General features: G+C 57.5%; 11 protein-coding genes across 11 annotated transcripts; 4 read left to right on the top strand and 7 right to left on the bottom strand.

Moving 5' to 3' along the window:
- Positions 1-826: 826 nt before the first annotated feature.
- MKK02DRAFT_34234 (armadillo-type protein) lies at positions 827-5,202 on the top strand (the record flags this gene model as incomplete). Its single annotated transcript, XM_053088879.1, has 8 exons — positions 827-851; positions 1,994-2,085; positions 2,293-2,385; positions 2,433-2,723; positions 2,767-2,839; positions 2,884-4,557; positions 4,603-5,035; positions 5,082-5,202. 8 exons carry the CDS (start codon positions 827-829, stop codon positions 5,200-5,202), a joined length of 2,802 nt encoding a protein of 933 aa, XP_052944388.1.
- Positions 5,203-5,788: 586 nt separating this feature from the next.
- Positions 5,789-10,626, bottom strand: MKK02DRAFT_16058 (putative ribosomal protein; the record flags this gene model as incomplete). The annotated part of the gene is made up of 11 exons (XM_053085570.1): positions 5,789-5,929; positions 5,980-6,347; positions 6,402-6,615; positions 6,674-7,059; positions 7,112-7,225; positions 7,264-7,498; positions 7,548-7,895; positions 7,947-8,264; positions 8,311-8,554; positions 8,598-9,412; positions 9,826-10,626. The coding sequence occupies 11 exons, from the start codon at positions 10,624-10,626 to the stop codon at positions 5,789-5,791; spliced, it is 3,984 nt and encodes a 1,327-aa protein (XP_052944387.1).
- Positions 10,627-10,953: 327 nt separating this feature from the next.
- Positions 10,954-14,368, top strand: MKK02DRAFT_27794 (uncharacterized protein; the record flags this gene model as incomplete). Its single annotated transcript, XM_053087399.1, has 3 exons — positions 10,954-12,537; positions 12,921-13,550; positions 13,736-14,368. 3 exons carry the CDS (start codon positions 10,954-10,956, stop codon positions 14,366-14,368), a joined length of 2,847 nt encoding a protein of 948 aa, XP_052944386.1.
- Positions 14,369-14,668: 300 nt separating this feature from the next.
- Positions 14,669-15,047, bottom strand: MKK02DRAFT_11303 (uncharacterized protein; the record flags this gene model as incomplete). Its single annotated transcript, XM_053085510.1, has 2 exons — positions 14,669-14,871; positions 14,939-15,047. Coding segments are annotated over 2 exons (312 nt in total), but the record flags the coding sequence as incomplete, so codon positions are not given.
- A 300-nt stretch (positions 15,048-15,347) lies between these two features.
- MKK02DRAFT_37486 (uncharacterized protein) lies at positions 15,348-16,141 on the bottom strand (the record flags this gene model as incomplete). Its single annotated transcript, XM_053089672.1, has 3 exons — positions 15,348-15,665; positions 15,707-15,868; positions 15,929-16,141. 3 exons carry the CDS (start codon positions 16,139-16,141, stop codon positions 15,348-15,350), a joined length of 693 nt encoding a protein of 230 aa, XP_052944384.1.
- Positions 16,142-16,358: 217 nt separating this feature from the next.
- MKK02DRAFT_37485 (uncharacterized protein) lies at positions 16,359-17,493 on the bottom strand (the record flags this gene model as incomplete). Its single annotated transcript, XM_053089671.1, has 6 exons — positions 16,359-16,520; positions 16,579-16,612; positions 16,667-16,931; positions 16,982-16,997; positions 17,055-17,252; positions 17,299-17,493. The coding sequence occupies 6 exons, from the start codon at positions 17,491-17,493 to the stop codon at positions 16,359-16,361; spliced, it is 870 nt and encodes a 289-aa protein (XP_052944383.1).
- A 602-nt stretch (positions 17,494-18,095) lies between these two features.
- On the bottom strand, positions 18,096-20,588 carry MKK02DRAFT_16492 (putative DNA-binding protein cre-1; the record flags this gene model as incomplete). The annotated part of the gene is made up of 5 exons (XM_053085643.1): positions 18,096-18,238; positions 18,299-18,449; positions 18,483-20,096; positions 20,142-20,303; positions 20,376-20,588. 5 exons carry the CDS (start codon positions 20,586-20,588, stop codon positions 18,096-18,098), a joined length of 2,283 nt encoding a protein of 760 aa, XP_052944382.1.
- Positions 20,589-22,535: 1,947 nt separating this feature from the next.
- MKK02DRAFT_37482 (uncharacterized protein) lies at positions 22,536-22,891 on the bottom strand (the record flags this gene model as incomplete). The annotated part of the gene is made up of 2 exons (XM_053089670.1): positions 22,536-22,628; positions 22,667-22,891. 2 exons carry the CDS (start codon positions 22,889-22,891, stop codon positions 22,536-22,538), a joined length of 318 nt encoding a protein of 105 aa, XP_052944381.1.
- A 404-nt stretch (positions 22,892-23,295) lies between these two features.
- MKK02DRAFT_37481 (hydrolase) lies at positions 23,296-24,534 on the bottom strand (the record flags this gene model as incomplete). Its single annotated transcript, XM_053089669.1, has 7 exons — positions 23,296-23,562; positions 23,615-23,752; positions 23,818-23,868; positions 23,922-24,081; positions 24,129-24,216; positions 24,264-24,328; positions 24,377-24,534. The coding sequence occupies 7 exons, from the start codon at positions 24,532-24,534 to the stop codon at positions 23,296-23,298; spliced, it is 927 nt and encodes a 308-aa protein (XP_052944380.1).
- A 692-nt stretch (positions 24,535-25,226) lies between these two features.
- Positions 25,227-26,130, top strand: MKK02DRAFT_37480 (uncharacterized protein; the record flags this gene model as incomplete). Its single annotated transcript, XM_053089668.1, has 2 exons — positions 25,227-25,683; positions 25,997-26,130. 2 exons carry the CDS (start codon positions 25,227-25,229, stop codon positions 26,128-26,130), a joined length of 591 nt encoding a protein of 196 aa, XP_052944379.1.
- Positions 26,131-26,202: 72 nt separating this feature from the next.
- Positions 26,203-26,931, top strand: MKK02DRAFT_37479 (uncharacterized protein; the record flags this gene model as incomplete). The annotated part of the gene is made up of 1 exon (XM_053089667.1): positions 26,203-26,931. One exon carries the CDS (start codon positions 26,203-26,205, stop codon positions 26,929-26,931), a length of 729 nt encoding a protein of 242 aa, XP_052944378.1.
- Between the last annotated feature and the right edge of the window lie 710 nt (positions 26,932-27,641).

Here is a 27,641-nt window from a genome sequence, read left to right as displayed (position 1 = left end):
CTGACAGTCAGTGTCTGCCGATTTCCTGGATCAGACTATCCTGCGTCCATTTGCCAAGGCGGACCCTTTCACTCCAGGCGCCGGTCTCGGGCTTGGTCTCGCCCAGCGCATGATCCAGATCCTCGGCGGCAAGCTAGCCATCAAGTCGACACTCGATAAGGGCACCCTGGTCCATATCGAACTCCCACTCCATCTCCTCAATGCCGACAACGACTCTGATCTGGACGACCTTATACGGCAGAGCGACCACTACGTTTCCCGCGCATTCTCCCCTTCCCGGCAAGACGGTATCTACCTTACAGGCTTCGACAACAGCGACCCTCGCACACGGCGAGTCGGGCGGACGCTACTGCGGCAACTCAAACTCCGGTTCTGCCGCGTCGTCGACGTCCCGCTGTATGCGAGCCTTATCGTTGTGCCCGAGGGGCGGTTCTCCCAGATGGAAATCAAAGATATGGTCCTCGCCGCTAGGCCTGGCGTCGAGGTCATCTCACTCTTGTCTGCCAGACAAGCATTGACCTCATCCCTCCCCGTCGGCCAGTCCGTGACTAGTGGGTCTGTCAACAAGGACGGATTAACGGACGGACCTGCGACGCTCGAGGACCAGATCAAAATCACCTACCTCGCCCGACCGCTATTCCCTAGCGTGATCCGCCGGATCTTGCGTCCACCCAAGAAGGTCGTCCAGCCGAATGAGATGTATGTGTCGGACGTCACCGGCGGGGATGAGGCGCGAGATGAGCGAGGAGCCGGCGGCGGGGGCAGTCTTGTTGACGCGTCAGAGGAGCAAATTATGCCCTCGCCGAGCGAGCAAGGGTCGCCCGCTATGGGATTGGCAATGGCCACCCTGAGTGATCAGTGGAGTACCTCTTCGAGCGAAGGCAGCGGGAGCCAAGTGGGGACGCGGCGGAACTCGGCGTCCCAACTCGGTTCGCATCGTCGACACGCCTCGGATGACTCGCGTCCACCCGGATCACCCACCGGCTTTCTCAAGGATATCGTCTCGCCCCCGCAGCCCCCTCAGGCGGAGCGTCCACACATCGAGACGCACATCACGGAGCCTTCTCCCCACCTGCACGAGTCGCTCTCCCGTATGACGCTAAAGAGTCTACATTCGGAGAAGGCTCTCCAGACGGTGGCGGATACGGAGCCGACGGCGATGAGGGTACTGGTGGTGGAGGACAATGCGGTCAATAGGCGGATTGTAGTGGCTATGCTGAAGCGGACGGTACGCGAACTCAATCGCAACAGAGGGTCCAGCTAACGTCTAGGCTTGTCGATATGCCGAAGCGGTAGACGGAGACGACGCCGTCAAGCAGTTCCTCTCCTTTTCGCCCGACCTCGTTCTGCTAGATCTGAACATGCCGGTCAAGGATGGTTTCCAGGCTGCGTCGGAGATGAGAGCGATTGAGGCCAAGAGGGTCGGGAAACGAGCCAAGATCATCGCTGTGACTGCGCTCAGTCAGGAGAGTAGCAAGCGGAGGGGAATGTTGGAGTGCGGAATTGGTAAGTCTGCCTTTGAGTAACCCTTACTTGGCTGATCCTTTAGATGAATGGCGGACAAAACCTGTCTCGCTCAAGATTTTGCGGAATGACGTGGAGAGCATGCAGGAGTAAGGAGGATGTAGTACCCTACCTGTAACGGGTCGGCCTTTGTATCGACGTGGGAGCTGAAAGAGGGAGTTCGGACACGGTAGATTTTTGATGTCGATTTTGTCTTAGGTGTTTAATTATGCAGATTTGGGACTGTACCTTGTACCTGCTCGTCCTCACCATCATCCCATCCGTACCTCTGCTGCATGCTCTAGCTTGAGGATATTGCCACCCGCTCCAGCCTCTTGTGAAATTGGTTCCGCCGGAACCTGGAGCTAGGTGACAACGGAGAGGGTTTTGTTAGCATTCCTCCTGCCTTTCTCTACATACACTATATCGTCATATACCTTACCTTCTCTGCTCGGGATGGCATCAACAAGCGCAGACGCAGCGACAGCAGCCGTCTTGCAGGCACTGCAATCATTATACCACGACCCGGAACCAGCGGGAAAGCGAAAGGCGAACGATTGGCTTCAAGAATTCCAACACAGCGTTAGTCGACTTGCATAGCTTGCATATCAGGGCAGGCGTAGACATCAAGCTTTGAAGCTGGAGAGATACTACGCGGCGAATGCGCCGGGAATTGTAGGAAACAAGGTGTGAAGGTGGTCGCAGGGTGCAGGGGGCTGAGGAGGCTGGTGCGCAAGGGGGATGGAAGGCTTCAGCAGGTGTAAAGATCGTATAGAGGCTGACGGGTAGATCGAGGCATGGCAGACATGTCATACCCTCCTCACTTCTCCAGCTTCACCTCTCGAAGGCCGCTTGTTCGCTGCGCAGACGATACGAGCCAAAGTGAGTCCCTTGAGGATGAGGTGGGAAGGGAAGGACTGACCTTGCAGATATTGTATGACCTCCCCCAACTTCCCCGAGATCAGCTCCCTCCCCTCCGCGACTCGATACTGACCTCGCTCGCACCCCTCGCCGGCACAAGTGCTCCGACAGGCTCACGAGCGATCCTGATTCAACTCTGTTTGGCGCTGGCGGATCTGGCCCTACAGATGCCAGAGTGGTCGGATATCGTGGGCGGCATGATCGAGCGCTTTGGAAAGGATCCAGCGACCGTGAATATACTGCTGGGCTTCCTGAAGGCGTTGGTGGAGGAGGTGGGCAACCCGAGATTGGTGGTATCGGTAAGTTGCGGCGAGCTGCTAGAGGAACCTCGCTGATTGCTAGGATATGGACAGTATGATCAGTTCGTCGGCCGAACCGGTAATAGGGGTTCTAAATATGTATATACAAGCGCCAGGTCAGTAAAATTGAGCCTCATATCGCCTTCATGCTGATAGTCAGGTATCACTCCAGCAATACAAGCCGCTGTATTCGACACCCTCCGCTCCTGGCTCCAAGGTGGCGAAGTCATGGCGTCCCGAGTCGCCTCCACACCCCTCTTCCCTGCCCTTTTCGACGCCCTCCCCTCCGACCAGCTCTTCGACTCGGCCGTCGACTGCCTCTGCGACCTCATACACGAGACGCAAGAAGTGCAGGAGAACGTCGACGTCATCCAAAATATCGTCCCCCGGATAGTCGCGCTCCAGTCACAACTGGAAGAGCACAAGGACGACCCAGATCGGATACGGGGGTATTGTCGGATAGTCTGCGAAGCGGGCGAAACCTACAAAAACCTCATCATCTCCCATATCGACTCATTATTACCCCTCGTCCAGGCAATAGCGGCATGTGCCGCGTACCCGGATCTCGACATCGTCCCCATCACCTTCAGCTTCTGGTACGGCCTCGCCACTGCTCTCGGGCGGCAACATCCGGACAACCAATCCACCCGACCCCTCCTAGACATTTTCAGCAATCTCCAATCTGTCATCATCGGCCATCTCCACTTTCCAGCCGACAACGAGCAGCAGACGGCGCAGGAGCGGGACGAGTTCCGGACGTTCCGTCATCGGATGGGCGACACGCTCAAGGACTGCTGTCATGTCCTCGGCGCAACTACCTGTCTGCGGAAATCGTACGATCTCGTACAGGCGGCGATGGCCAGGGGATCGCCAACATGGCAGGAGCTGGAAGCGCCCCTCTTCTCCATGCGGTCAATGGGAGGAGAGGTAAATCCGGATGATGATGAGATTCTGCCACATATCATGGATATGCTGCCAAATCTCCCTGATCACCCTCGGATCCGGTACGCCGCCATCCTCGTCATTTCGCGGTATACCCAATGGATCGACCGTCATCCCTCCAATATCGCCTTCCAGCTGCAATACATCTCCCTCGGCTTCCACATGGCGGAAGAGGAGGTGTCGGCGGCAGCAGCGCAGGCCATGAAGTTCATGTGCCAGGACTGCAGCCGACACCTCATCCCCTTCCTCCCTCAATTACACGACTTTGTCGCTACCGTCGGCGACAAGCTCGACCAGCCGGACATGATCGAGGTCTGCGAGGCCATCGGGTACATTATCGACGGGATGCCTCCAGACCAGGCGGCTCCCGCTCTCCAGCAGTTCTGCCAGCCGCTACTGGAACGCGTCCAAGCAGTCGCTGCGGCGACAACGCCACTGGACAAGCCGGAATTGCAAAAGGCGGCGGATGCGCTCGAGCAGATCAATGCCTTCCTACGTGTAGTCCGGACCATCAATCGCCTCCCGGAATCATGCTACCCCACCGCTCTCGCCGTTTACCAGGTTCTCGACAGCTTACTGCAAAAGTACTCCAAGCTGTACTTTATGTCAGACCGGATCGGCTCGGTACTTCGGCGCGGTCTCCTCTTCTTCCCTCCACAGGCGCTCGAGCCGGTACTTGCGCCCTTGCTCGAGCGTATGGTGAGCTGCTTCGAGTTGACCGAGTATGCGACGTTCCTGTGGATAGCGGGGAAGGTGGCAAGCAAATTCGGGGATTTGACGAGAGGGCCAGGCGGGGAGGTATTGGCGGGGCTGCTGGTGCGGACATTCGAAAGCATGACCACTCAATTGAGCGTGGTGTTGAATGGAAAGACGGCAGTAGAGATACCCGACGGTCTGTTCCTCTTTTCCAGCGGGTCGTTTGGTGCTGACACTTCAGTGATGGAGGATTTCGTCCATACGTTCATCGCATACATCACCTTCCTGCCACACGCTACTCTCTCATCACCCCTACTCCACCTCGCCGTCTCGCACACTCTCGCCGCCCTTTCCTGCCCCGCACCCGAAACCAATCTCGTCTGCCTTGACGCTCTCGCCATCCTGTCGAAACGCCTCGGCGAGCAGGCCTTCCAATCTACCCTCCAGCCGATCTTTGCGCAGTACGGCAAGGCCATCGTCGCGTTGTTGATTCAGGGGATGGTGGCGGACTTTGTCGAGGATGGGCTGGACCAGGTACAGACGGTGCTAGCAGCGACGGTCGTGTGTGCGCCGGCACAGGAAGTAGACGGATGGGTCGTTGAGGCGGTAGGGGGGATTGCGGGGCATATCGTGCCATTAGCGGAGAAGCAGCGGTTCTTGGAGGGAGTTCGAGCGTAAGTCTAGGTATCCTCCAATAGGGCCGTTTTGCTCACGCGGTAGTCATCTCTCCGCACCATCCGGATCCCCCCAGCTCAAACGATCCGTCAACGATCTCGTTCGAGCCGCCAAACGGGCGAGGGAACGGGGACGCGAGGCACGGCAGTCGATCCCCACTCGATAGACCGCGCAGGGCTACCACGGGAACGCAGGAGCGGGAGCGGAGCGATCAGATGCGTGTGTATATCTAGGGAGTCGAGCGAGGGGCCGAGTATTCAGGTCTGCCTCGGGGAAACGTATAATCAATCGACTCGAACACATCACGATGGGCATCGCAGGCGGATAATGGGGAGGCGAGCTCGAGGGGGGAAGTATAGTATAGTATATCTTGCGATAACTTTTGTTGGAGAGGGCGGTAGGTGTAGGGAGGTGGGCGATGTGCGGCTACAGCGATGGTGCGTGGGGGTCCAGGAGGGAGATCCTTTCATATTCATCGGTCTTTAGCGTTTCCGCCGTTAGTGGGAGCGTGCTTCATTTGGCATGCAGGCTTTCACGATTCAGGATGAGGTGATTATTGGTTCTTCCTAGGTCATGCCGAGCCTTTTTGACTTTATCAAGCAGGTTCGAGGGCTGGGACTAGGAAAGCGTAGTTCAGAACAACCGTGAGGCTCACCACGTGCCTCCAGAGACCCAGTCCGGATACTAACATCAAAATACATTACATGTCATGCCGAAGGAGCTAGATAAACATTAAGATACGAACACAATACTTACTTCCTCGACCCCTTCTTCTTGTTGGTCAAAGACACCCTGACACCCTTCGTCCCGTTGTTCCCTCGCGCAGCTTGGCCGATCGGAACATACGAATACGGATCAGGTCCACCAGCTCGCTTAATGTCACCTCCGGCCCTCTGCAATCATTAGCAGTCGGTCTTTCCCCATCCGTTTCAGCGATACTCACCTTGGCCTTAAATTCCCCGCCGAGCTTGCCCATCTCTATCCTCTTCTTTCTCCGCTCAGCGACCTTTTTCTTGCTCTGGCTGTCGCCCTCCTCCAGGTCGTCCATCATCGTCATGTCCTCTTGCCTCGCTTGCTTGTTGTTCTTGTTGAACCGCAAGTTGCCCTTGGCGTCCCTTGTCTGCCCATCCACACCCTGCTGCGCCGTCATGAAGGCCGAGCCGGCCAGAGTGTCGCCTTGGGGAGGCCCAGCAGATCCGCTCGGGCCAGCCTCGTCCTCCTCGATGATGAGCTTGCCGGTAGCGTCCGTCTTGAAGTGAGAAGCATCCTGCCCTGGCTTTCGTTTCCGAGATGCAGCGTTTGGGTTGGTACCTAGGCCCAGTCAACTTGCGAACGCAGCAGAACCACAGCGATAGCCTGACTCACTCGAGACGCCTCCAGCAATCGACCGCGACAGTAGATCCATGGGTTGATCCCCTTCGTTCCGGATATACGCGGTCCCAGCTGCTTTTCTCTCCTTCTTAGCGCCAAGGATAGGCTTGCCATTACGGCCGCGAACAACCTCCGGTTCCGCATTGTCTAGCTCGTCGTCGGTATCCGAGTTGTACAGGATATCGTCGAATGCGCTTCCGGAAGAGTTCTTTGGCTTCTGCGGACTTGTCAGCTTTGATCTTCCAGCAAGTTCTACCAGAACTTACCTCTTCGTCCTCCTCGCCATCCTCATCACCGCCGCCGGCCGTCTTCTTCCGCTTCGCGCGCTCCTTTCTCTTCTTGATACCCTCGAGTACCTTCCGCTCACCTCCCGCCGGAGCGTTGAGCAGGATAGCCTCCGCTCCGAACTTGCGCATCATCCGCTCAAAGATGTGAACAGTCTTTGATTTGAAGTGGTTCTTGTGGTCGTGTACCCATCCGAGAAGGGCAGGTACGAGGACGGGAAGGTGGGGCTCGACAGTGACTGGGGGCAGAGCGACGGTAGCAACTTTGATGAAGCCAAGAGCCGATTTGATGATCTCGCGATTCTTCATGGTGAGGAAGACGGTGATGGTGGAGACGAGTTCGGTGATCATGGCGTCGGACACATCGTCTAGTATGTCAGTCAAGTAGCCTCTCTCTGCCTTCGCAGCAAGCAGGCTCACCCTTGAATTCGAAGAGCAAGCGAGACAGGGCATTGATACTCGCACTGATCATGTGTGGTGTCGTCCCCGTCAGACCCGCAGCGACCATGGTGATATACTCTTCCACCGAAGCAGCTGCTGAGCCTAGCAGAAGTCAGCTCGCTTGTCCTCACCGTCGAAGGATTTGTTGAACTTACTCATTCCCTCCTCGTCGCCCGCGTCACGCGTGACTTCTCCGCCCTGCGCCATCTTCTGACCCATAACCACCAGCAGATCAAATCCGGCGTCTCGCGCTTTCTCGTTGACCTCCTTGGTACCAAGGACGGCCTCGGAGAGGAGTTCCGGGATGAGCGCGAGCTTTTCTTTGGGCAGACTCTGCACGACGGTCGAGAGTAATTGAAGGCGGTCCTGCTTTATCAGCTCTGATCTCGCCTTCTATCGGATGACTCCAGCTCACCCTTTGAGCTCCAGGTCCTACACCTGCCGCACACTCCCCCAGCGCCCGCACGAACCCCTCTACCTTCTCGCCAGATACCATTTCAGCCACCTTTCCGTCTTCGATTAGCCGCTTCAAAAGCCGGTAGCTCTTCTTCTGCACGGTGGCATCGTCATGCTCGAGCATGGTTGTCGTTGCAATGGCGTTGAAGAGAGCCTTGGCCTGGGGGGTCGGGAGGTGCGGGACGAAGATGATGAGGAGATCCAGCATGGTGTGGGAGATGGGCGAAGAGCCGGGAGCGACCGGCGCGGCCATGGAGAGGTTTGAAGAGAGGTGAGTAGTGACTGTGGTGAAGGTGGCCATTATATCCTATCTGATCAGCGCCTTCCTGATTGACGGTCAGGCGAAGCGGATGCTCACCTGGTCGGTCATAATCCCCGTCCAAAGCCCGATGACATCCGAGACCATCCCCCTCTGCTCTCTCGGAAGCTGACTGAATACGTTGAGCAGCACGGACGTAGTATCTTTCGCCATCGTTTTCAAGTACGCCATGTTCTCCTTCGCCATTTCCTGGTCCACGCCAAACTGCTTGCGCAGCTCTTCCGGAGCCGTTGTCGAAGCGAGTAGAGTCTTGGTCGACGAGACAATGGCGGCGAGACCCTTGAGAAGGGCGGGGAGGAGGAGGGGCTGGGTGTTGAGCAGGTTGGCGATGAGGGTCATGAAGGGTGCGGTGAGTCCCTACCGGATTAGCAATGTGCCGTTACGTTCAGGACGATCTGCTCACCTCTTTGAGATCGCGAGGGATCTCGCAGAAGCCCGGGAAACAGTCCCAGACTTGTCCGACCAGCACTTCCCAGATCTTCGCCTCTGCTCCCCGTCCAGCATCCTCTGCAGAGACTTTCCGGCTGAAGACGCGCTCGGAAAGTGGGCGGAAGTACGTCGTGAAGAAGGTAAGCGAGTCATTGGTCGTTTGGGCGCGGATAAGGGGGAGGAGATGGGCTCGACCGGGTTGAGGGGTGTTCCCATCCCTGATAAATTCAGCTGGATCCTCACCACAGTGCTCGGACTTACGCATCGGGCTCTATATTCAGCGGGAGCACGCGTAGTATCCCCTCGACGCCAATGACTTCCATACCCATCCCAACAACCTCGTCCACCTTCTCCTTATGATCAAAGCCCCTGGCCATCCTCAAGTCCCCAATGTCCCCGATCAAATCCAAGACCAGCTCCTCTGCCGCTGTCTTGCCTCGACCAGTCGGGTCCACCTCGGCTATCCGCCCGTCCGTCACCCTTAATCGCAGCCGCGACACGATAGCCGTCAAGATAGGGAGGAGGTACTGGATTCGGAGCGAGTGCTTGTCCATCGCCGCGACGAGCGAAACGAGCAGTTTGGACAAGAATGTCGATTTCTGCTTTTGTCGCGCCCCGGGCAGATCCGAGCCGGAGCGGTGGTAGTTGACCGCTGCGACGATCATCTCGTCCGAGATGCAGTATCGGATAATGCCTTGTCCGCCGATAGCGTCGGACGCGGCGGCGAGGACGACTGGCGAGGCGGATGGAGCGAGCATGATGGTGTTGAACATGAGGTTGAAGGCTTTTGCCAGGTAGACGGACAGGGACTCGGGATCCTGGAAAGACATTTTGATGAGGGCAGATGTGATAGCCGAGAGGTAGGCGGGGATATCGGCGAGGTGAGATTGCTGATCTGGAGGAGAGCTTATCAGGGAGTCAAGGATGGTCGGAAGGTTCTGCAAGACGGCAGGCTTCGGAGCCATGACATCGCCTGGTGGGGGCTGCAATAGCAAAGCTAGGAGGGAGTAGATTTGGGGAGTGAGGTGTGGGAGAGGTGGAAGAGAGAGAAGCAGAGTGCAGAGGTTTGACAGTTGCTGAGGAGTCAGTCATCGATTCGCAGATAGCCAGTCGGATAGGAGCGAGAGCAGAAGAGCAAGGCGAAGGCGAGAAGGGGGAAGGGGATACGCCAGTTCTCCTCTCAAGCTCTGGCCCCCTCTGGCCCCTCCATACAGCTCAATTGCCCTCAGCGACCTCTGAGATAAGACTACGCCCTCGATCTCTCACGTCTCCTTCCCCTCCTTCCCCTCCCCTAGCTCAGACGCCCCGACGCCCCTACAGTGAACTCTCGAGGAGCGAGCCAGAGAGAGAGAGAAGTCTAAGGGGATGGCCCCTACCTCCTCTGAGACACCCGGCCGCTCTCCCTCTCCACATGATCATATTGCCCTCCAGCTGCCGCTTTTACGCCAACCCTTGCAGAGAACTGCTGCTTGGACGGATGAACACTCACGTCTTCACCCCAGACAGCAACCCATCCCCTCAGACCCTGCACCACCCAAATCGCCTTCTTCCCCTCCATATCGTCCCCATCCGCCGCGAATCTCGCTTTCTTCTTCGAGCTCGCCCCTCCCGTCTTTGCTTCTTCTTCGAGATGCGCCATAACCCAATCTCGTGCGCGGGGGAGGTAGGGGTGTGCCCCAACGGTCACGCGCGGCGGGATAGGCGTGCAGAGCACCTTGCGAACGCCTTCTTGTGCGAGGTGCCTGACCTTGGGGCGTGGGTCGACGTTGATCTCCAGGAGGTAGCTCCAGGCCTTCTTGAGCAGAGGGGAGGAGTTAAGAAGCGCTGGAGGGGCGAGGGTGAGGAGGGAAGTTGTGATTTGGAGGATAGAGCGGAGAGCGGGTGGGTGTTCCAGAGCGGTCTGATAGAGGGGCAGAATGCACTCGAGAAGCGGCGAGACTTTCGACAGGACCACCTGGGTGGGTGTCTCGGGTACGACGATAGCGAGGAGGTATAGCGTCGCGGGGATAAGGGCACCTTGACCCATATTCTCCGTCTCCGCCATTGCCTCATCCTCACCGCCTACTTCCTCGGCACATGCCTTCTCTAGGCATTGGAGGAGAGCAGCAAAGTATGCTGTGGCCGAGTGAGGAAGAGTGGAAGAGGGGAGGGAGGCCGAGATGGCTGATTCGATGGCCACCAGGAGTTGAGCGGGTTTGGATTGATGGGCCAGCCCCGAGCCTGTCAAGCGGCGGACGTTGAGGAGGGCTGTACCGAATGATTCGGCGGGAATGGCTGATGTGGATGCCATCTTATGTATCGGTAGAATCTACAGCCTGTCGAGAGCTGTGTATAGAAGAGGGATGTATGATAGGATAGGTACTCTACCTCTTGATGATGCTTGCGGTGGAGGACTTGTCGTGCTGAAAATCTCAACATCCCTTCGGACATCGCCGTCCCCGCATTCGACCCCGCGCACGTGACCAAGCTGAAACGCACGGGGCAAAGTGGCAGGCGATCATCCTTTCCTACCGCCAGTGCAGGGGTACGTGGAAGGAAGAGCATCTAGATAGGGCATAGGCGGTCGTGATGTGAGCTACCATATCTCTCTCTCATCCATCTGGAAGGACTGGCCAGAATGGCGCGCTCCACGCAAAGAGAAGCGATCGAAGCGACCATACAGGCTATCCTCGGGGATGCTCCTAAGTCCAGTCTGCTCTTTGGTGCCCCCGTCAGTCTCTATCTGCTCAGTTCCCTAGTGCTCGCTGATATGCACCAGGCAATATCAATGCGACAAATAGAGGCGAATGTAGAGCCAACGGCCGGCCTCTCCGCTGCGGACGTGCTTCCAGCAGCCGTGCAGGTGTCTCTCCGGATCTTCGGGAATGCAAAGCAGGTCCAGCTGAAGAAACTGGTGAGGAGTGGGAAGGAAGAGGAGTGGATTGTGTTCCGGCCTTCTCTTACTGGAGGACCGTCCGCGACAAGCACAGAACTATTCAAGCCCGATGATAAGACAGGTCTCGACCGTGCAGCCCGCGGCGGAACGGGACCTGCAGAAAGCGCAAGCGACACGCAGATCGTCCGGCAAGTAGAGCTGGAGCCAATGCCGGAGAAGCCAAAACTGAGCACCAAAAGTAGCTTCTTCCGCCCATTCATGCGGTCCAAGCCCTCCGATGATGTGATTCCTGCCGTGGCCGCTCCGGCGACATTCGCAGAACCGGAGATGAACATCGCTCTTCCACCGGCCCACCGCATCGGAGCCGGGAATTTTGGAGACCTTTGGATGCCTATCGCTGCTCCAGCAGCTGCGGATCTACCCACGCCAGGACAAGAAGAGGCAACTCCGCCGGCAAGCGAAGTCGCGGGGGATCACCGACCCACCCCTCCCACGCTGAAGCTGCCCTCTATACCCTCAAGAAAACAACCTCCCGTTCCGTCCAAAAGGATAGTGAAAGAACCACACCTCTCGCACAAAGCCCTGCTGGTTCCTGAGAGACCAGCTCAGGTGACTGTCAAGTCAAGACCGCACGTTCCCAGTACAGAGCAGTCTGATCTAGCGCGACCACCACTTCAGACTATGATTCAACCTGTCAATATCGAGCTTCGCCATAAACCCCCCGCAGTCGCCGCTCAATCCACATCTCTCTTTCCCGATATAGAGCGGTCTGACATGCGGCTGCCAGATCAGATCTTCCATCCTGTCAATGTCGACCTACATCCTTCTTCCTCTTCCCGCCCCACCTCTGACCCTATCGCCAGTGCCGAAGAACAGGACTCCTCTCTCCCGTACCTGCGGGAGAACCCCAGACTTGACCTCGCTCGGACTGAGGGGCCAGTACGCCAGAGCTTTGACCGAAAGAGCCTGACTATCATCGCACCGACAGCCAATACCCCCACAAAGCTCGTGGCGCAGCCCGGAGAGAAGGACCCTTCCCTCCGCGTCCGCTCAGGAGACTCCTCGGAGCCGATCGGGCAGAGTGATCAGGACATCAAAGCACCTCAACTTGAAGTAACCATCTCATCTACTTCCAGCCCCACTCCTACCCTATCTAGCCCTCTATACTCGCCTATGACCCCTCTCTCATCCATCATCTCCTCCCCCACCTCCGCAACGCTCCCGGACTACCTTGACCACTCCCGCAAAAGTGATCCAGCCGCCTTGCCCACGACCTGGCTGAGTGTCGCCTTCCAAGATCTTCCGTTCGGACCTGACGTGCCTGCAGTGAGTACCAAGCGCATCGCCTGTCAGAATGTCAGACCGACGCTGACGTCATCCAAGTTCCAGATCTTGGGGTGGGCGCAAGCTCGCTGGCAGATTTTGTGCGCTGAGTTGGTCGTTGTCATGGGCGCCGTGTATATCATACAGGTACTGGGTATCTAAGGGGCGCTCATGGTATGCTATGCACACATACCTAGGGGTGCGAACCTCTCATTTCTTCTTGGGGCCCCAGCTTCCCTCGCGTAGACGTCATATTCGCAGGAACGAAGGCGATGACGATGACGAGCAGGTGAAACACGTGCCTAGTTTCAGATCCTCCATTCCGCCTTGTTGATCATCGCCCTGATATGTATGTTGGGCAGTCACATGACACGTTGATCCCACAGCGGAAGTTGCCGCCCTCCAGCGATGCCTCGCGGCGTGATATCGGCGTTACAGGTGAGACAAGCAAGCCAGGGGCTGGTCAAGGCACGAGAATTTCCGCCAGCCATGCAGTCAACACCCGCCTATATGTAACCCATGCCAGCCTCTATCTTCCCTTCTCCTACCTAGCTCCACAACCGATCATCCAGATATACCAATCCACTCGATCACCTCCCACCGCACTACCAGAGCCCACAAGCATCATGCCAAACCCCCTCCCGGACCCCATCACCATGACGCACGACGCCATCTGCCTCGCCACGCACATGTTCCTCGGCTGGGCCTTTGGCGTCCGCTGGAACTCCATCTCCCGGTGGTTCTGGGTCGGCTCCGTCAAGCTCCTCACCGCCGCCCTCATGCTCTATGTCCTGCACCGTACCTTCCGCGCTCTTAAACGCAAGATCCCCTCCACGATCCTCGCCGCTCGAAAGGCCGCCGCGTACTACTGTCCTTACCTCCTCGGCTGGCTCGCTCCGCCCATGGAAGACACCGATATCCCAGGAGTTGTATACATGTGTCAGCGGGAGAAGAGGCTGGTACTGAAGGTCAATGGGTGGGATGAGGTGTATCTGGATCAAGTTATGAAGATGCCTGTGAGTATCGAGATCTGCCCCACCTTCGTCTCCTTTTACAGATATCGGCCCCCATCTCAGCCACCCTGATCTTCTCTCTGCTTCTCTTCGGCTCTCATCCCCATGCCATACAAACCCTTCCACCTTTGATGATCACGACCCCAACAAATTCATCATCCACCGCTTGATCTCAGCTCACAACATAGGCCGACGACATGCACGATCCCTTCTTCTACCAAGACGATGCCGGCCCCTTCCACTGCACTCCCATCCTGACCGACGTCCCTACCCCCGCTCGTGACCAGACCTGGGCTAGGCGCCTCCCTCCCTTCGCAGTCCGCTCCGTCCCCGTCAACACCAATGACAAGCTGGACACCAAGCCCAACAACCGCACTCCCACCCGCAACAGCGGCTTCGTCGACCTCGCCGTCCTCGTCGGAGACAATGCCGAGTACACCATCAACACCCGGATGTCCACGTACCGTCGGTCCCAGGTCGCCAAGGGCCAAGCCAAGATCATCGTCCCCGCCCCTCCTCAGGACACCGCCTTCACTCGCTTCGTCCCTACCTTCCTCCGCCCCGTCCTCCGCTTCTTTGGTGTCGGCACCGCTGCGCCGGAAGCCGCTGGTGGCGGTAAGGCCGGCTCGGCGAACGACTCGGGTGACGAGTCGGCGGGTAGCCCAGACTCGCCGACGACGTCGTTCGAGCTCATGACTCCAGGGTCGTTGTCCGCCGAGATGTCCCCTCTTGTCAAGGCCAAGCGCTTGGAGGACGAGGGCAAAGGCGTCGCCGATGATGGCGAGGGCGACATGGACGTCGAGGAGGACGTCGGGGTCTAGGCGATCCGCTAAGCCAAAAAGGGGAATCTTCCATAGCGTAGTCCCCATACAAGGTCGTATTGTAGCATTGTAGGTTCTTGTAGGTTTCGTCTGCTTGTACGGATCGGCGGCTGGGGGAAGGTGGTGGATGTCAAGGCGAAGGGGGGGTTCACGTCTGTACATGCACATTGTCTCTGTCTTTCTTACCTGTTTGCATCAGCTCCTACTTGATCGTGAGACTGGCAGCTCACCTAGATACCACCCGTACAACCCGATCCTCCTCGCCTAGTCTTCACCCAGATCAACGTATCCTCCCTCCCTGATAAACTCCCCCACCTGCGTCGTCTCGCGATCCCACACCCCCGCCGTCCAGTACACATCGTCCTTGATCCGCTTCCACATCGCATCCATATCTGGCTGGCGCATAATCATGAATGACCCGGCCATGGGCTGTTTCCCAGCTGGAACGAGCGGGCTATTGAACAGGGGTGAGCCGGCAGGCGGGAGGTAGCCCAGTCCGAAGACTGCTATCTCAGCCAAATTCCATTGTGCCTCATCCCCAGGCCACTGGCAGGTCCTGACAAGCCTCACATAGTATCCCCTCCTTCTTGTCCTCACTCGCTCGAGCCCAGTGCTGCGCCCGTACCTTCATCCTGCGTTCCAGCGCGTCCGGCTGGTCCGGGCAAAACGCAAAGAACAGGGATTGCCGGAGGATATGCCGCGGGACCCCCTGCGCTGCTGCTTGTGCTGCCAGGTTGAGCGCTGCTGGCGTCGACATGTTGAGACAGGAGAGCTACTTTGCAAGAGCGCCGCAGAGATACGCTCGACGCGCTCGACGGAAGCTCTGTCCGAGCTCCGGAGTCGGCAAAAACGTTTACCCGAGCTCGTGTGCCAGCAATATCGTGTTGCAGAAGGGGCGAAAGGAGCTGGAGCTGCCACGAACAATCCAGTACCTAGAGATGTTACATGTTTCGTCTATATCGCATCTATAAAGGTCTACTCATTGTTCCGCCCGTCTGGCGAGGAGGGAGGACGCTGTGTACCGGACCCTTCTGCGCTTTGCCCACGTCGTCTTTCCCTCTTCAATCCCCCGGCTGATCTCGCTAACTCCCACTCCCCTCTCCCGCCCACCTCCTCTTATTCTCCTCGCCTGTCCTGTTCCGATCCCTTCGGGCCCTTCCTTTTCTCTTACCTCCTTCCCCTTCCGCCTTCCACTTCTCCTAATCCAGACCCTCCTCTTCGTCTTGCACTGATGCGCATTCCCCCCCGCCTGTTCGTCGGGCCGAATTATCGACTGTCGCCTTTGGTCATGCTCAAACTAAGTCAGCTTGATGCAGGCTTTTGCTAGGTTCGACTCACCACGTCCTCTCGCAACTTGCTCTTCCCGTTCATATCCGGCGCCTGCGGCAAGTGTATTCTTGCGTGCCGAGTGAGCTCAGCTGACCGGGGCAATCGCTGATCGCATCCGTGGTGATTACAAGCGTGCGGCTTCTCGCCAGTATGGGTCCGGATGTGTCGGGTCTGCCTGTCAGCAATTTCTCAAGCTGTTCATACTACTCCTATACATGGAGGAAAGCTGACCTGGTGTTCTAACCTGTAGAAAGCCCTATCACAAAGCGGACACTTGTACGGCCGTGGTATCTTGCTCTTATCCATGTACAAAGCCGCCTCCAAATTCGCCCGTACTGCCGGTTCATTGGTATCGAGACGACCCGTGATCGGATCTAGCGCGGGAAGGGGAGGGAGTTCGGGTGATGTTGGACGCGAGGAGAGGGTGCGGTCGTGGTGCGACATATTGGGGAGAGGGGCAGGGGGTGGGCGAAGCGCGATGTATTGGTTGTTTGACGATTATATGCAGTATTCGAATTGACATTGCCTGACGAGTCAGCTTTTATCAACCAGAGAACCTTGAGAAGCCTTGCAGGAGAACGAAGCGGCGAGCGAAGAGGGGAAGTGATGACTAGAAGGATGACGAAGTAAAACGTGCTTGGCTTCGTCGAGTGCTGCCGAGCTAGTCGGACTTGGAGATGGGAGGATGCGCGTCTGCAGGTGACGGTCGGAAGAACGAGATCATGGCGTTTACAGGCCGCATGATAGGTTGCAGCCTCAAGGGTAGGGCGAAAGGCGATGTGGCGCCGCCAAGTTTGGGTGAGGACGATGATGAAGAGGGACTCTACGGCAATCAGCTTGGCGATCGTATCAGTGCGTCCGTGGAGACAACTAGGACTGACACTTGGTGTGTAGATCTCTGCAGCATTTGGCTTCCTACCGTCGTCACACACAACCCCCTCGCGCCACCTCCCTGTCTCCCCCGCATACAATGGGCGCTCTATCGCCGGAAACGATACGTTATATTTGGACTCGAGAGTCTTCATCGTATCGTCCACCGCCTCGGTGTCGTTGAGGATTTTCTCCAGATTACTGATGATCTGGGACATCCAGGTAGTCTGTGGCTCGAAGGTATCGATGGCTTCGGAGAGGTAAGGAAGGAGGCGAGCGGAAATTTTGGGTTCGGGCAATTCCTGGCAGATGCGTCCCGTTGATTCGATATCGACCAGGGTAGAGAGGAAGTTGGACAACTCGACTGTACTATCAGCTCCGGTAACATCATCTGGGGCCGTGCATCTAGCTCACCGTGGAGCAATTCAGTCTGCATTGTCAGCTCACATTAGGCTCGTCTTTTACGCAGACCAGACCTTCAGCTAACCTTGTTGATGTAGTCTTGGAGAATTTTGTACCATTCTCGCCGTTTGGAGTCCTCAGACTCCTGAGATTCCCCAGCAGGCTGGATGTTCATACGGCCCAGTACGTCCATACGGCCTAGTATCTGCCGCGTCAATCCAGTGGCGCGATTGTGCATGTTCGCCGCCTGGAGCCACAAGTCGACCACTCTAGCTCTCGAGTACTAGGATGTCAGATTGGAATGATGTCTTAGAAGAGGATGTATCCACCTCTATGTCGAGCCGATCCCATCTGAGATGCGTGATGAAGATTGAGCGGGTCGTTGGGATCTTGTAGTACCGGCATGCTCCAGCGACGTGTGGCGTCTGATCGCATCCGTGACCCGTAGCAAGGACGAAAGGCAGCGCTCTCGCGTGCAAAGGCCCGATGTTATAGCGAACAGCGATGGGCTGTGCATCTGACATGATGGTCGAGAAGCGCACGGAGTGCTGGTAAGATCAGGGAGGTGTGGGAGGTATAATAATCAAAGCAGAGAAAGATGAAGAAAGGAAGATGCAGCGCAGCTTGTGGACCATGCAATGTTTCACATTCGTGCAGAGTTCCGTAAGTTGCAACTTGTTTTGCCAGCAATATTAATTGGGTTGCAGAAGGGGCGAAAGGAGTTCCTATAAACTATCCTGTACCTAGAGATGTTACATGTTCCGTCTATATCGCATCTATAAAGGTCTACCCGTTGTTCTTCGCATCTGGCGAGGAGGGAGGACACTGGCTACCGGACCCTTCTGCGCTTTGCCCATGTCGTCTTTCCCTCTTCAATCACCCAGCCGATGTCCCCGCCGCCGTACCCTGCTCGCCCGCCCATCTCCGTTCATACTTCCGCACTTGCTCCTGTTCGATTCCTCCGGGCCCTTCCTCTCCTCCACCATCCGATTGAATTGTTCGTCACCATCCTGCTTGCGTCGTCCCCATCAACCCCTTCTGCCTTCCACTTTTCCTGATCCAGACCCTCATCTTCCTCTTGTACCGATGCGTATCCCCCCGCCTGTTTGTCTGGCCTCTCGTCGAATTAAGCCTGCCCATCCACCTCCATCCCCATCATGACCGGACTCCCTCCCCTGCTCAAACTCGGCAGATGTTCCTGCCCGCCGGCACCGAATCGATCCCTATCCGACCCGCTAAGCGGCGCGAGCTTGTGCGGAGGCGTCGGACCTCCGCTGTGACTAGACGGCGCGCTCTTGCTCATGCTGATCCCACTCGGACCTCCCAGACCCATCGCCTGCGCGGCTTTCTGCCCCGCCAATCCGCCCATCCCCACTCCGACCCCGATGGGCGTCATCCCAAACGCCTTGTGCAGCGAGTGCGCAAGATTCGAGTGCGCATGCGGCTGGTACGACTGTTGCTGCTGCATGTGCGAATGTGGCTGGTGCGAGTGCGAGTAGGAAGCAGTGTGAACGGGCGAACCTTGTCGGCTGGTCGAGGGGGAGTTGTGCGCCGAAGTGGACTGGCTAGACATGCTGAAGCTGGCGCCGGGGACGCCGCCGGAAGAGTGGTAGCCCGACGAGTGCGGGACGGGGAGGGTCCGGTCCGAGTGGGACGAAGGGTGCGGGAGTCCAGACGCATTGAGGATATCCTCAACACTGTGGCGGTGAGGGTGCGCCTGGGAATGACCGCCCGAAAGCGTGCGGTGCATCTTGGGCGGGGACATTCGCGTCTTCTGCGCGTGGAAGTGAGGGGAGTTGGGCGTGGTGCTGCTGTAATGCTGGCCGTGCGAGTTGTGGAGGTGCGAGTGGCCAGCGCTGGTGTAAGGGTGTGTCCGGTTTTTAGCGTCCCGCGCAGAGTGCGAACCGTGTCCGTGCTTGCCGGAAGTAGCAGAGTGGCCCTCGACCGGTGACCCAGCTCGGCTAGGACCGCGCGATGCCTGAGGGGAAGTCACCACCGATGCCGGCGCCGTCATGCTCTTTTGCCAGAGGCTCATGTTCCGCATACCGCCCAGCACCGGGCTGTGCGGGTGCACTGCCTCTGCCGTGATGGGCATAGGCTCCTCGTCATCGGACGAGTCGCTAAATGTTGGGCTGTTCGGCGCCGAGGGATGGGCCGAAGCGGGAACGAGACCGCGGTGCTGATGCAAGTCGAGTGTGTACGGCTTGAGATTCCGGTTGGACGCCTGAGGGCCAGCGCCAACCCCGATGGGTTGACGGCCCCCAGACTGCTGCTTGGAGAGCGACATGGCGTGCTGCTGCTGGAGTCGCGCAAGCTGCTGCGAGAGGTTGTGGTGGTGCTGCGAGAATGCGTTCCCGCCAGGACCCGAGTGCGAACCGCCGCCGTTCCCGCCCATCTTGGCGAGATCATCCGACGAGTTCTGACCCGAGCGGTCTTTGGGGGTGTTGGAGTTGCTGGACTGATGGCTACCTCCTCCGCTACCTCCTTGTCCGCCCACACCGCCGTGCCCATTCCCGTGCCCGTTGGCTTGAGCGCCCGACTGCGCCGGCGTCAAGCAGACAGGACACGCCTGGGTCTGCTTGGCGTACTTGAGCCGTTTCCGATAGCTCTTGTGGCACTCTTCGTGGCAGCACGTTGGGGGAATGAGGTAGGTTGGGTCTGCGAGCGTTCCGGCGGGGACAGCGGGGTGGCCAGCGGTTGCGGGTTGCGCTGCCGACGTGGGGTAGACGATCTGACCACCATTTGAAGAGGGGATGCCGGTGAAGGACGGCCGTTCCGCGCTAAAGCCGTACGGTCCCTGGGATGCCGATGCGGCTGGTGCGGACGACGAGGCAAAACCGCCGTTGGGCGTAGCGCTCGGGCTATTCCCGTTTGATTTCCGCGCCGAGGCGATCTGACGATGACGGAGCTCGTACTCTGCGCGCCGGAACGCCTCGTGTCGCTCAAGTTCGTACAGCTGGTCCGAGGCGGCAGCGGCCAGGGCAGAGATATCGTTCATCCCGTTCATACCGGCGGCGTTCGTGACGTTGATCGGGAGGGTGTAGGGATTATTGGCGTATTCTCGGTCAAAGTCCATATTGTACGACGGGCCGAGGTGGCTCATAGAGTGTCGTCGTTGGTCGTCCTCCTAGCAAGTCAGCCGAATTCGAAGTTTTCGCCTGTCTCGACTCACCTCGTCTTCTCGCAACTTGCTCTTCCCATTCATATCCTGCGCCTGCGGCAAGTGTATTCTTGCGTGTCGGGTGAGTTCATCCGACCGAGAAAATCGCTTATCGCATCCGGGGTGGTTGCACGCGTGAGGCTTTTCGCCTGTGTGTGTTCGGATATGCCGGGTCTGCGTGTCAGCAACTTCTCTAGCAGAATTCCCGTCCATCATGGCGCCGCTGAATCGCGGAATTCGGCTCACCTGATGTTCCAACCTGTAGAACGCCCTATCACAAAGCGGACACTTGTACGGCCTTGGTATTTTGCTCTTATCCATGTTCAATGCCGCCTCCAAGCTCGCCCGCACGGCCGGGTCATTGGGGTCGAGACGTCCTGTAATCGGATCTGGTGCGGGAAGAGGAGGTAGTTCGGGTGATGCGGGGCCGGAGGAGAGTGTATGGTCGTGGTGCGACATGTTGGCGGGAGGGGGTAGGGGGAGAAAAAGGGGTGGACGGGGGGGGGGGAGGGATATCGATTATTTCGGTCTGTGTGTGCAGTGTTGGACTTAATATATCTGGTGAGTCAGCTTCCGCCACTGACAGAGAGAATCTGAGAAGCCTTGCACGAGTATCCAAGGAAAGAAGGAGAGGTGGAACTGATGACTCGAAGGATGACGAAGTAAAACGTGCTTGGCTGACGGACGGGAGAGACGCGATCAAAGCTTTCGAAACTGGTGAACCGGATGGTAGATTCCTAGTCGGCCACGGCCACTGAATGATACGATGATGGAGGACAATGGTGGACTAACAGTATCCGGGGAAGAGAGGAGAAGAAGAGGGGCAAAGGATATAGGTGGTGGGGAAGAAGGTCAAAGATAAGGAAATCTGGGGGATGGATGACGAAAGTGTCGGGGGTAAACTAAATTTTCCGCTGACTTCTTCTTGCCTATACTCACTTGGTCTCGGAGCGAGGGCTAGCGAGACTGCTCAGGCTAGGGTGGGTGAATGGAAGTACAGGGTGAGGATGTATGAGAACAAGAAGACAAGACGGGGAAGAAGGATGAAGAGACGGGGACCCCGGCGCATCGCCGCGGCCGCGTTCAAAAATTCAAAAGGTAAACATCACTCACTCTGATCGGAAAAACCTCCGCGTGGGCACAGAGCGGGGGCGATAAGAGCTGCTGCAGGCTGATGCAAGTGTGTATGATACAGTGGCAGCTGAGATCAATGAGAGTATATGGGCAGATGCAAGGAGTTGGAAGATCAGTCAGCCATGTCAACAAGGCCAGGATCGCAGGAGTCGCATCTCGCGTCGTCTCGCTTGCGTTCTTTCGTCCACTCTTCCTTCATTCCGCTGTATGCCCCACAGAGCCCCGTAGCCCCGTTCTACCATTGCCGCGGCCGCCCCCGCTGTCTTTGACTCGCTCAATTTCTCGCTCATCTTTGCATGCATGTCATGGTGTCTTTGTAAGACTAACTAGCTTGCTACAGCGCCGGAAACGGAGATAACACGGAGCATACACGTGGCCGGGTGGCGAACTGATGACGAGTGTGGCGGTACGTCATTGAGGAATGTCGACCCGCCACACTGTCCACCATGGTGTCCAGCCTCTCACTTTGTTTGCCGTCTGGCGGACACATGCGAGAAAGCTGGAAGGGACGACCCAGCTTGCTTACAGCATCTGCATCGTTGCATGCCGCTGAAATCAGGTGATCAGGACAAAGCTATCACATCTCACATCAATACAAACACTACTGCCTCGCCGCCCAGCTTCGGCCAGAAGCCAAAGGGTGTTGAGACTTCTCTGGGATCAAGTAAGATGACGACCCTACGATACTTTGGATCTTCGTCGGTATTGAGGCCGAGGTATCTGCCTGACAAATCAGCTAAGGACAGGAGTGGCCGTGGGAGGAGGGAAAGACAACCTACGTCTGGGCGCTTTTTCTTCATCTCTCGAATTCGCTCAGCCCAGTTGGCCTGCTCTTCCGGGAAGGAGACCAACAGGAATCGCTTATCGATCGTCATCGGTCCATTTACCGGGCCCAGCCACTCCTCCCTGAGCATGACGTAGAAGTTACAATGCACATCTTCGAAGGTCTGCATCATGAACGCGGGGAGCAGGGGAGGGTCCAGGTCATAGAGGGACGCCGTTTTGAAGGAGAGAATGCCTTTGGATCCGAGCCTTCCGCGGCGTTCGTGCTCTGCCAGCCTCTCAAAGAGGTTACTGATGATCACTGCGGGTTAGCTGGAACAGAGATTGTTGATGGAGATAAGAGCGAACGAAGTCGTCGGCTCAACTGTTCTGATCAGCTCAGGCCACATCGATGATCGCACCGAACATAGCACTCACCTCCTCCAACTTCCTGAAGGCCATCAGAAACTTGCTTCGCTCCGTCATGTCATGCGGAAGATTTCTAGCTGCCTAATCACCCCAAACCTCCCTGACGATATATCTCCCCCGCAGCATGAAGTCGAAAGCGACCCGCCAAGTCGCGATAGCGGCGACTCGGGATATCTGTTCTGTCAGTAATCTGCTCCTGCGTATTTACTCACCTTCCACTCCTCCCCCTTCCAGCTCCACTTGAGGTGGGTGATGAAGATCATCCGTCCTTTGCTCCAGTACCGGTAGCTTGGAGCTTCGAAGACCTTGGTAAAGTCGCACTTCGCCCCAGAAGCGAGGACGAATGGGACAACGCCTTGGTGAGCTCGACCGACCTTGGTCGAGACGGTCTGGGGGAGCGATGTGGCGGAGGCGGGGGGTTTGGTGGTGTCGCTCATGATGGTGGATGCCTGAGTATCGGACAAGATAAGCCTATCAATTTTGATCGAGTAGATGAGTGATAGTGGGAACAAGACTGGGACGTGGGAATTCTCCTCATAGAAGGGCAAACATCGAGGACGTGGCGGGTCACAAATGTTTCACCGACCGGCTACAAGCAATGTGGCATCTTGGGCGGCGTTTCGCCTGCTCTCGAGAACCGTACAGCTACTTCAACCCTTAAGGGAGATCTGGATCAGCACGGTGACGGGGGCCAAGGATCAGGAGCGCGACATGCAAGTGGTAAAGAGCCCCACAGACGGAGGAATGTGTAGGCGGACTTGAAATACCGTAAACTGGCCAAGCGAAAGATGAGACATGCATCTGACAGCCATGGACGATACGTACGAAGTGGTATCCACGCTCAAAAGAAATCCAGTACCTCCTTCAAGAGCTCTTCCGGCTTCTCTTCCGGTATATAATGCCCACAGTCCAGACTTGTCCCGCTCACTTCCACCCCATCCTCGGCATATCCCTTCCATACGCTCAAAACATCTCCATACCGATCGATCATCCCCTTCCCGCCCCATATGATCTTGAGCTTAGCCACGCTCAGCTTCTTGCCGGCTGAGCGGTCGGCGCGATCGTGGTCTAGGTCGATAGTCGCCGAGGCGCGGTAGTCTTCGCATGTCTGCTCAGTCAGCGATGGAACGGGCAGAGAAGGGCGAGGGAAGAGGACGTACAGCATGGATGCCCTCCATAGTCGACAGATTCTCCTTGTACTCCTTCACAGCGTCTTCGGAGAATTGGACGAGCTTGTGAGTAGCCCGGCCGGCCAGAGTGCCCCAGTACGCCTCGGGATCGGCGAGAATCATGCGTTCCTGTGTGTCAGCTGGAGCTCCAGCGATCACTTGATAATGAAGTCGAGATGGTAGAGAGAACCTACAGGACCCGGTGATGGCTGAATGAGGTAGAACCAGTGCCAGTACCCTTCCGCCTGAGGGATCAGCTCATGGATCCAGCGATGTTTCAATGCAGCCGCAAACTCACAAAGTTCATATTGGTCTTCTCGTACATGTACACCGTTGGGGCTATATCCAGGAGGCACATACCCTCCACTTTGTCTGGATGGTCCAGAGCTAGCCGGTGAGCTACCCGAGCTCCACGATCATGCGCTAAGACCGAGAACTTGGTGAAGCCAAAGTGCGCCCTGCAGCATCAGCTTCAGTCAGGCCACCCACCTGGACGGTGACCTACATGACTTGGACCTGATCATCCGCCATAGATCGCTTCGAGTACTCCTCATGTCCTTCCGTGCCTTTAGGCTTGGATGACTGACCATAGCCTACGGTCATCAGCCCTGCGCACGTCGGGACAAGCAGAGGGACTCACCTCGCAGGTCAGTGCAGATGACTGTATACTTCTCGGCCAGCTTTGGTGCGACGAATCGCCAGATACTACTGATCAGTCCCGATTCTCCTTCGATTGGAATGCGGGCAACTTACTAGGACGTCTGCGGATAGCCATGGAGCAACAGCAATCCCTTCTTCCCATCTCCCTCCTTCCCGCTCCTCCTCACCCGGATGGACAGGTTCCCACCTTTCGGGGACGTCGAAGTGACATGGACGTGATGCTCCGAGAAGCCGTGGAAGCTGTCTGACATGGCTGGATGGTGTATGAGGAGGAGATAGGTAGCAGCTATAGGCTAATAGCTCAGCCCTGTCCCTCCGGCTCTCGGCGATCTCGGTTACGAGAGAGGCCGGGCTCGGCTGCGGGGCCCCAAGGCGCTTTGAATGGTCGCGTCAACTCCGCTGCATTCCTCACCGTGCCGAGCATTGTCAACCGTACATCACACAATTAACGTCGCCCTCTGTGAGTAATCTCGCTAGGTCTCTCGGCCGCTCAGCCTGCCTTCGCAGAGCAGAGAGTGCGTGCCTACTTTGTAAAGCCTGATACTGACGACCAGCAGGTCAACGTACACGTCTCTTCACACTTTCCGACCCTCACCCTGCTCTTTCCCCTCATCATGCCACCCGCGCCTACAGATTGGTACCTTCTCCACGCGCGCTTGCAGGAGATAAGCAGCCCTGTCATCTGGCGCCAGCTCTTCGCCCCGCTGACGTCACAACCAGCCAGCTCCATCGGCTTATGCTCGCTGCATTCGGCTGGGCGGGAGGACACCTCCACATTTAGTCCGTTCGCGCCGTGCAGAGCGCAGCGGCCGGAACAGAGGCGCCGCTCGTGTCGGACCTCAACCCTGAAGGATACGTTCAACCTATGATGCGGCTGCACTGGTAGAGCGCGCCCCATTCCCGGCCGGACCTCGGGCCGGATTTCGACCCCAACAACTACTTCATGTCGGACTATGACGATGACTATGGTCTTCCGCCAAACGAGACCATCAGCGAGCTGGACGCGCGATACAATCTCACGGGGAATCTCACGGGGAATAAACATGTACTGCACTACCAGTATGACGGAGGCGATGACTGGGAGCATATCATCACGGTGGAGAGGCGCCGGCCAGGTGTCGAGGGGTCTGAGATGATCACGGGCGGAAAGGGGCACAGTGCGGCGGAAGATGTTGGCGGGGCTCATGGCTGGCAGAACCTCAAGAAGGGGTACGAGGTCAAGGACACTCCGCAGGATACCCTCGGCGATGAGAAGCGGAGGAGGTGGTATGAGCGCCAGTGCAGTAATGGGGACGCGGCGGGGCTCAAGGGGATGGCGAGGCTTGAGCATGTGGATCTGGAGGCGGCGAACCAGAGGTACAAGGTGTTGCTGGAGAGGATGGAGGACGACGAGTGGGACAGTGAGGATGAGGAGGACTACCCAGAGGTGGAGGGAGCTGGCCAGTGTCCGGGAGCTATGCACAGGTCATATCGTCCGGCCTTGTATATGGGGCATAGGCAAGGGAGGGGGACGGAGAGATACTCATCTCTCTCGCGGCGTCTCGGATGTCGACGCCGGTCGCGTCACCTCCACATTCCTCCTCCGAGATATTGACGGAGCTTTGCCATCTGTCCATCACACTGTCGCCCTTCGCGTGTCGTAAGTACCACCGACTCGTCTCTCCCCGCCACACAGGACGGCTCTCGCTCGTCGGGTGCCACACTGACAAGCAGAAGTGCGAATCACCGGTCTCCCCTTCCCCCATTCCTCCCATTCCTCCCATCACCCCTTCACATTCCCCTTCATCATGGCCGACGACCTTGCCGACGACCCTACCTGCTACGCCGAAGCAAAGCCAACGGACTGATACGTCCTCCACGCGCGCCTACAGCGGGTCAGCAATCCTGTAATCTGGCGCCAGCTCTTCGTCCCGCCCGACATGACCACTAGCCAGCTCCATCGGCTTATGCTCTCCGCGTTCGGCTGGGCGGGCGGCCATCTCCATTACTGGTCGGTCCGGGGCCGAGAGGACGGCGATTGGGGAGACGAAGCACCATTCGTCTCGGATCTCAACCCCGACGGATACCTCCACCCCAAGATACGTGTCTCTGGCCGGGCCGTGCCTCACCCTCGCCCGGATCTCGGGCCAGACTACGATCCCGACAATCACTGGTCCGCGGACTATGACGACGACTATGGTCTCCCGCCGGACGAGACCATGGACGAGCTGGATGCGCGGTATGATCTTACCGCGAACAAGCATGTGCTGTTCTACGAGTACGAGACGGGAGATGGCTGGGAGCATGTCACTACGGTGGAGAGGCGGAGGCCGGGGGTTGGGCAGGTCTCGGGCGGAAAGGGACATTGTGCGGCGGAAGATGTGGGAGGTACGCATGGGTGGAAGGGGCTCAAGTGGACGTATGAGGTCAAGAACACCCCACGAGACACCCGGGATGATGAGGAGCGAAGGGAGTGGTACGAGAACATGTGCAGGAACGGGGATCCGAGGGGGCTGAAGGGGAAGGCGAGGCTGGAGTACGTCAATCTGAATGCGGCGAACAAGAAGTATCAGGAGATGGAGGAGAGGGCGGAGAGGGACGAGGATGAGGATAGCGACGACAGTATGGCTGGCGAGATCCACTATTATGGACGCGCCGGGGTCAATTAGCTTGTCAAGGCAGGATGGCGAAGCGGAGCTTCTTGGTATGTCTCTTGCTGCTCTGCACCCGAAATTGGCTGACTTGCAGTGATCTATTTACACCTGTGCTCATGCAAGTGATCACTCTGACAAGTCTTGCTCGATGTCATTATGATAGACTCGTAATCGGGATCCCACTGTGCTGCCCGACACCCGTCCTATGATCCGAACCCCTACCCTACCGACTCCTGCACCTAAGCCCCTAGTGCGTCTCTCAACTGCGATATCTGATCTGTGGCCGCGGTCAAGCTCGATCGCCCCCTGATCCGTGCCCGTCCTGTCCGCCATGATCTTGCCCCACCGCGCTACTCTCGACAACTCCTGGCTCAGCACAGCGAGTTGCTCCGCCTTTTCTGACTGCTGTCGCACACCGTGGGTCTCGAGACTCGGCCCCGCTGAGGGAGAATAGGCAGAATCGCGTGCTCGAGCCAGTCCCGCACAAAGTCACAAACATCCATCGTCGTCAAAGCATTCCTCATGTACATGTCGTCCTGTAAGCTACCAAGTCCAACCTGATCGAAGCTGACCTGTGTGCATTTACTGATGGCGCTAACGCCTCTGATCGAGCTAATCCAAACAAGCTTTCCGCGCCTCGGCCGGTCTGCCGGTCTGCCGGCCCACCCACACACCCATTCCGTACATTTTCCGCCACATTCGGCTCTTCCCCCTCCTACCCTACC

This window comes from Dioszegia hungarica, assembly GCF_025882075.1.
Source record: "Dioszegia hungarica strain PDD-24b-2 chromosome Unknown MKK02contig_11, whole genome shotgun sequence".
Lineage (NCBI taxonomy): Eukaryota > Fungi > Basidiomycota > Tremellomycetes > Tremellales > Bulleribasidiaceae > Dioszegia > Dioszegia hungarica.
Note: the sequence above shows the minus strand (reverse complement) of the source record. Positions and strands in the feature narration are given on the sequence as shown.